This window comes from Opisthorchis viverrini (assembly GCF_000715545.1).
Source record: "Opisthorchis viverrini unplaced genomic scaffold opera_v5_630, whole genome shotgun sequence".
NCBI lineage: Eukaryota > Metazoa > Platyhelminthes > Trematoda > Opisthorchiida > Opisthorchiidae > Opisthorchis > Opisthorchis viverrini.
Genome location: NW_008752298.1, coordinates 61,716 through 69,499, shown reverse-complemented (window position 1 = coordinate 69,499; position 7,784 = coordinate 61,716). Strand labels below are relative to the sequence as shown.

Genomic DNA, 7,784 nt, shown 5'->3' with positions numbered 1-7,784 from the left:
GCCCGAAGACCTCCCCCCCGTCCTTGAACAGTGCAGTGATCCCCTTGTCTCGATTCCCCACATTTCAGAGCAACTAAGTGTTAGGCAGGAATCCACGCGGATCCCACTATACGGCACGTCTTTAGGCTCTGCTACGGCCGAGAAGCCTGGCCCGCTCGAGGTTGACCCAGAATTCGGGACGCTTGCCGGTCCGGCATCAAGGCGAGATCTGATTGGTCAACAATCTGGACCCAACAGCCAATCATGACCCAATAATGACCAAATGCCGGTTGCCAATGGCGCATCCAGAACGCGTCAGAGATTCCAGAAAGTTATAACCGCTTACGCTGTATATACGAAGCGCTGTACAACTGTTCTTGATTTCGTTTTGGGAGTTAATAAACCTCGTGCACCTTTGGTGGTTGTTTTGAAGTGAACGCTAGCTTGGGAGGCTCAGACCGAGAACTAAGTTGAGGAAAATACCGTTACTACACTAAGCAATGAAAACATCAGAATTAGTTACCCAGGATCTGCGAACAGATCAACAACCAATATTTTTCACATTTCCTGCCCATAAACCACTGCAGTAGCTAATGACTAATATGTATACATGTATATTATGTAATTGAGGTTGGGTTGTACTTTTTACGAGTACAACATAACATGCGAAGAACGGTTTTGGGCGATGGCCGAATCTACTTAGAATGCGATAGGATGACTTAAGTTAAGCTGTGTGATTCATCTCCCCTGTTTGATAAAGCATGCTCCGACAAGAACAGTAGGACCGAGATGACTCAGTGTTTGGAGTGCGAATTCACTGAACGGAAGGTCCGTGGTTCAAACCGGCCTCTGCATCTCGACTTCCCCTGGGAAGTCTGGCAGTATCCCAGCCCTCGTGCTTCCTTCTGGTGCTATGGCAGTTGGGCACCAAAAGGGTGCTACAGATGAACGATTTTTTTAATATACCAATGAAAAGTCGATAATTTGGAGACGAAGCATGTAAAGCTCGACAACGAATAACCGGTTCACGTTGATTGAGACTAGTATTCACAGACACCCAATAACACGGGGTGGCAGGCAACTACTGGCGGTGTTTTATGTTTACACTACTTCCTCACTGTTTATTACTGCTATCCAACGACGCCAGCCGAAAGTTCTGGATGAACCTAACTGTGTCATGTAACGGGTGAGCAAGCGTGATAGGCCCAATGCGGCCCAAACACATCATACTTCCTGAGCGTGTGACGAGTTGTTTTCGAAAACCATTTCCAGCTTCCATTGTTACCACGTAATGTTCTTGACAAAGGACGAAAGCAGGGATAGATACTCACGGAAATTAGACCTCCGTGGATGAAAGCATACAGCCGTAACATCCTTACGGTGCGCAGCTGCTATGCCACCCAAAGGGAAAACGAGGGATGAGGTACCGCCAGGTTATCCATTGCAGACACTACTGGCGGTGTTTTATGTTTACACTACTTCCTCACTGTTTATTACTGCTATCCAACGACGCCAGCCGAAAGTTCTGGATGAACCTAACTGTGTCATGTAACGGGTGAGCAAGCGTGATAGGCCCAATGCGGCCCAAACACATCATACTTCCTGAGCGTGTGACGAGTTGTTTTCGAAAACCATTTCCAGCTTCCATTGTTACCACGTAATGTTCTTGACAAAGGACGAAAGCAGGGATAGATACTCACGGAAATTAGACCTCCGTGGATGAAAGCATACAGCCGTAACATCCTTACAGTGCGCAGCTGCTATGCCACCCAAAGGGAAAACGAGGGCTGAGGTACCGCCAGGTTATCCAATTGCAGACACGAGTGGTCGAGATACCGGGATTAAATTCGAACCAGACTTTCCGGACAATAAGTTCCTACCTCAGCCACGGAGCTAGCTGGAGCTCCATAACAGTAAATCCTATATTTTGTCCATGCAACTGAGCATACCTCGCAAGACTGGGATGACGAGAAACTACTAGAAGACGTCAACATTCGGAGGTAGCTGGATTCTTATATGATCCGCCGTCTCAAGTCCATGAGGTGGTCTGACGGTATTGACTTAAGAAGGCGACACGCCATAAGAAGGATTTCTTGTGCCCATATGATGTGTGTGTGATAAAAAAGACCTCAAAAATCTACACAGGAGTGGCCGAAAGGACAGGGGTCGTGAAATCCAGGAAGTCCCGATGAAAGGGGGGCGAGATGGCCCAAGTGGTTAGAGCGCAAATTTACCGACCGGAAGGTCCGTGGTTCGAATCCGACCTCCGCCACTCGACTTCCCCTGTCTAGGCTTGGGGAACCTGGCAGTATCCCAGCCCTCGTGCTTCCTTCGGATGGCATGGCAGCTAGGCACCAGAAGGGGGCTACAGCTGAACGCCTGGCAGCTTGTAACCATCTGTAGTTCACGAACGGGAAACGAACGGACGCAACCCTGTTGCTGAGCCGGTCTGCTAACTTAATCGAAACCACAAAGCAGATGCATAGGTGGGCAAAAACCGAGAGTTTATATGGACTGATTTTCCTAACAGCAGGGGAGGACTAACTTCAAATAAGCATTGAAAACTGTACCATTTGTCGAGATCTTTTACACTCCACAGTGTGGCAAATGTGAGATGCGCTCTGTTTATTTCGCTGCCTAATTCATCAGCAACATGGAACCAGGAGGGTGCGGCGTTCTCAAATGATGTGATGTTCGGTTATTAGAGACGGCTGGCCTCCGGACAGTTTCATGAACTGGAAGATTTTTTACTGCCAATTGCTCCAAAGCAGTTGACCCTCAGCGGCTGTACCTGACAGCTTATCTGCTTTGTGACTGACAAACACATCCTTAATACTGATGATTACAGCACAGGAGCTGCATATAAAGGTAATCGCGATTTGTTGGTGGGCGGATGTTTTCGTCAGCACCTATACATTCGGTCGCTTCTATTGATACTGCGTAGACTAACATGATTAAAGCTTAACTAAGGATGAAGCTTCGCCAAACTTGGCAAGGCGAGGGATAAATCAGGATGTTCAACTACGCAATGTATTCGCAAGGTCCTCAACACAAGCGAAAACGATATCTGCAATAAAAGTTTCGCCGGGACAAGCAACAGAGAGCAGAGGCATCTCCTCCCCAACTGCTGGAAAGTAGTGGCCGTATGGTCGGTTGGTGTCTGGGAAATACATTCAACCTGATCGTCTTCTGCTCTCTTCTGAATGCGCCTAGGAGTCCTGATATTCACGTGTTCAGCTGTTCAGCTGTAGCATCCTTTCGGTGCCGAACTGCCATGCGACCCGAAAGTTGCACGAGGGCTAGGATACTGCCAAGTCGCCCAAGCATAGACAGGGGAAGTCGAGTGGCAGAGGTCGGGTTCGAACCACGGACCTTCCGGTCAGTAAATTTGCGCTCGAACCACTTGGGCCATCTCGCCCCTTTATTCACATGGCCCCGACTAAGATGGTCTTCTCCCAAAAGGAGGGCGGAAGTAGTTGGCAGATCGCTAGCTGCCTGTCCATGGTCACGCGTTCCGTATGCCAGCCGACCAACTTCCTCGAAGAGACCTTTTCGTACAACCACGCGAAGGTCGGAAACGAGCCTAATAAGGTCGAACAATGACTTGGCGGAGAAATACGAAAGCCATTAACAGTAAACTCAGCTGCGCTGGCCATTACTGTCTCCGAAACGGGACACATCAAGGGTTAAAGATACTGTCAGTTATGGTCCAGTCATACGCTTAATGGCGCACATGCATTCAAACTATGGCCTTCACTGCATAGCTCCCCTCTCAAAACCCCAAGTGGAAAGTTCACTGACGCCCGTGTATTTACGCACCAATTACATCAGCTACCATCTCCAATGCGCACCTAACTACCCACCCACCCAAACCATCGGCGAACGAAACTGAGGTGGCAAGAACACGGTTTTTACAGTTGATTATAAATATTCCAGTCTCTGGGGATGAATGCTCTGCTCTTCTGGAGAAATGGGGATAGCAGTCTATCTATAGTAAAGCACGGGTTCCAGTGAAATGCGGATCTATTCTAGGCAAAGGGCTGAGTTGGTGTCCAGAATTCCAGAGGCTGCAGCCATCCTCCAGAAGTTGGGCGTGATGGAATAGTGCCATTCTCCGTGTTCAATTCAGAGTGGTGAGGACGCAGAGACACGCAAAATGTGGCTGTTGTTGTTGTGAAAAGCAAAGGTCTTGTCCGGCTGCAAGAACGGAGCCAACATTACATACACTGTGCTCACAGAAGGACGCTGGAGGATGCGGCCACTAATTGATGCCACCGACATTCGTGTTCTCAGTTTATATCCAGATGCGTGTTAGGCTGTGGTCTGTGATAGGCTAACGCTGGGTTCATGCAGGGGCTGGGATAGATATACCACTTGGAAATACACTTAGGCTACCTCAAGACAGATATCAATGTACGGACATTCCGCCTTCGAGCCATAGGATAGGAAGCAGTTGAACTGCCCCATTTATCTGAAATCAATGACAGAAATATTCCTACGTCCCAGGGTATCCAGAACTTCCGTATCATTGAGATCATACACTCTGGAGGTCAGAAACAAGTGTATGGTCATCATCATCATTGACAGCAACACCAGAGGAGAACGCTCCCGTACAGCCAGTCAGTTGGGCTGAAAATCGCCGGCCGACGTGCATATCAGACCGAAGACAAATCCCAAACTGCCTACTATCCAAGCGGTGGACGGGTTCTGTATGAAGCCCAGTCGTCAATGGATTGTGAAGAAGTAGGTCAAAGCATACCTTATTCCAATTTATTTGAATGCCACAATGTCTCCTCTCTAGGTTTGAGCAACCTGAGAGCATCGTAACCTTCGTAATTCCCTCGGGCGGTACGACAGCTGTGCACGGAAAGGGTGCTACACATGAATGATTATTATATTTTATATACACAGTGAAGAAGTTACCAAAGTTTGTCCTAGAAAAATGTACTGGGAGACTGTTAACGAGGTCCTCCACAAAAACAGGTATTTATCCTTTCACCAGGCGTCTCCGATTGGGGGTCGTTACTGATGGATTAAAAGAGATGGAGTGTCAAGACTGTGACCGGTGGACACGCTTCGTGTTGTTCGACTGATGAAGAAATGTACATCGTTGAGACTGGTGTACATTGAAGATGTGAATTTTGCGCATGATGGTTGTCTGACGAACACGAATCTTATTCAAACACTGCTGGGTACACCTGAACATAACCCCTCCACGATTGATAAAACAGGAGAACTACAAAGGCGCAATAAAGTTAACCGGGTCTTATCATTTTTGGGGGCTCCAGAGCGACGATCATATGCCCACCGGAGAAACACTTAGCGTCCAACAGTGAAACTACAGATGAGATCCAGTTATACCACTACGGCCCTCGAACTTATTGGCAGGAATTACGCGTCACATTCCGACATTTGCAGAAACGGTGAAAAACAGTGACTATTTGAAATCATGGGAGTACGATGAATCCAATCCGACTGCGAATTGGATTCCGTGGATCCGTTAGCCCAAACCAAAGTCGATGGTGGCCAATGGTCTATAGGAATTCAAAAACTAAGGAAAACCTAGTGAAGGAGGACGCGAAAGACCCACGAGAAACCAGTCTGATTTTCGCCGACGTTTCAGAGATCCTTACCGGCAGGATGAAGTGGTACGGAGATTTTCGTGAATCCTGTATCCCCAGACTTTCTTTCCTGGAGGACGAGGATTACGATTTTTATCGGCATTTTATCTAGCCGTGTAAATAGCTGGCACTTGAGATTGTTTTGGAGCCGACTGGAGAGTGTACTACAGACCCTGCCCAAATCGATCGAGTGCAGGATAAGTCTTACCGAATTTTGTGCAATCTAAATCCAGAGCAAGATAAAGTGATAGCGACGATTGAGAAATTAAAGGGCTGGCCAAATGGACTACAGAAAACGGATTTCCGGGTTGTGAGAACGCCCCTGAGAATCAGGTGAGAGTAAGCGGCTCTTCAACCATTTGTGTAGCAAAAGTGGGACTCAATTGTTGTTAACTCGGAGTAGTCAAGAATAAGTTTGGAAGAGCAAGGGTAACGCCAAATGACTAAGATCCTGATATTGTAGCCTTTTCAATTTTCGTTCAGCTGCAGCACTTTTTCGGTGCACAACTGCCTGAAAGAAGCACGAGAGCTGGGATACTGCCAGGTTGCCCAATCCTAGAAAGGGTAAGTCGAGTCAGAGGCAGGGTTTGAACCTCGGACCTTCCGGTCAGTAATTTCGCACTCTGGCAGCTGAGCCATCTCGCTCCAATATAGCTTCCTCAGAGACCTGGCCCACATTAAGCCACCATAATAATAGCTGAGCCACTCAGGCATATGATGTGCTCTGACGGCATCGGAAGACCAACTGCATAGGTGGTAGGATCTTACTGTTCTGCTGAATTAAGCGCTTCTATTGACACCTTTGAGCCCTGGCGGAGAGAAGTGCCTGAGTTGCCGCGTCAGTATAAGTGGGCGACCCATTGATATTGACGTAGTGTGCCGTAGCCTCCCACGTTCGCTGCACAGAATATGACATGAACAAGGACTGAGCAGTTTGGGTATTATCCTCGCCCCATTAAACTAGAGCTAAAGGATGTGACGTACTATAAACTCTTGGCTCAGTAGCCACACACTCGTAACGTTTGCACTAATGAACACATCCCTTTCCCTTGGCTCTTTGAAGTCTAGAGTAAACGCGTGGAGGGCGAGCGCTGACAATATACCACGGCAGCAGAGAACGATACCTGCCTGAAGTAAACGTCATTCCTATCATCAGAGGCAGCGACCTCAGTTTTGAAACTGATGCTTCACTGACGTATAACCACAGCGTAATTAATTACATTTAAAGTGAAAAAAATGGATAGAGAGGAACCAAGTGGTGACCAATCACAAGCACTCGATGGAGCGTACACGAACATGAGCTCAATTAGTCAACCTGGAAAGAAACTGAAATCAAGATACTACTGACATCGATCGGCCAACATTTCTTGCAATGGCCCCAGACAAGCTAAGGGGGAGCCGCGGGAACCCTATCCTGAAAGGTGGGCCGAACCAACAACACAACTCTGCGTAATCTCTATCAAACTCTTGTGTCAGGGTACAAGTTTTCCACCTCGCGATCTGTGCCATTCTGAAGGAAGCACGGGGAACAATACTCGTCTCGGTAGACGGTGTTTGGGCATGTGTAGTATACGGCCGGAACAATACTCGTCTCGGTAGACAGTGTTTGGGCATGTGTAGTATACGGCCAATGGAGCGTGCGTGGTGGTTACTATCCTCTGGCAGACTCCAATGCCTCCTGGATCGTATCGTATTAACTAGCAATCGGATATATCTTCGGCACTGCCCTCGATGGCTGGACAGAGCTTTGCGTGCTAATGAGGAAACGTAGAAGCCTCTGTGGTTGATTCAATAATAGTCCCTACTCGGCTGATCATGACATACTGCATGTCTGAATGTTCGTACTACCCCGGAGCGGCAATAATGTTGACACACCCAACACTCCAACCCTTCTGAGAAGTCCACCATTGGCTCCGAAAAAAAGCCATGCGACTACGTTAGACGTAAAAGAATGGCATTCAAAGTCCCCAACTACAGGATAGACTGCGTAGCCCCGACCTAAAGCTGCCACCTTGACGTGGTGGTCGGGCTTGAGTGCTGCAGCGATCCCGCGGGCTACACGGGCTGGAACTTCGTTCCACAAGGTGCAACCATGCCAGGAAGGCCAAAGGGGAGCAGCCAGACCCCGTACTACGAGTAACCGTGCTACGAGGCGGTCTGGGGGTAAAGTCGTACTGTCCTCTG

General features: G+C 48.2%; 1 protein-coding gene across 1 annotated transcript in view; it reads right to left on the bottom strand.

The window, feature by feature from the left end:
• The window catches only part of T265_11893 (hypothetical protein), a gene marked incomplete at both ends in the record, with an annotated part of 28,755 nt that overhangs the window by 11,364 nt on the left and 9,607 nt on the right, over positions 1 to 7,784 (bottom strand). Inside the window, one exon of the mRNA XM_009178710.1 lies at positions 5,613 to 5,823. Within this exon, the coding sequence (XP_009176974.1) occupies positions 5,613 to 5,823 (211 nt within the window). The remainder of the gene's footprint in view (positions 1 to 5,612; positions 5,824 to 7,784) is intronic.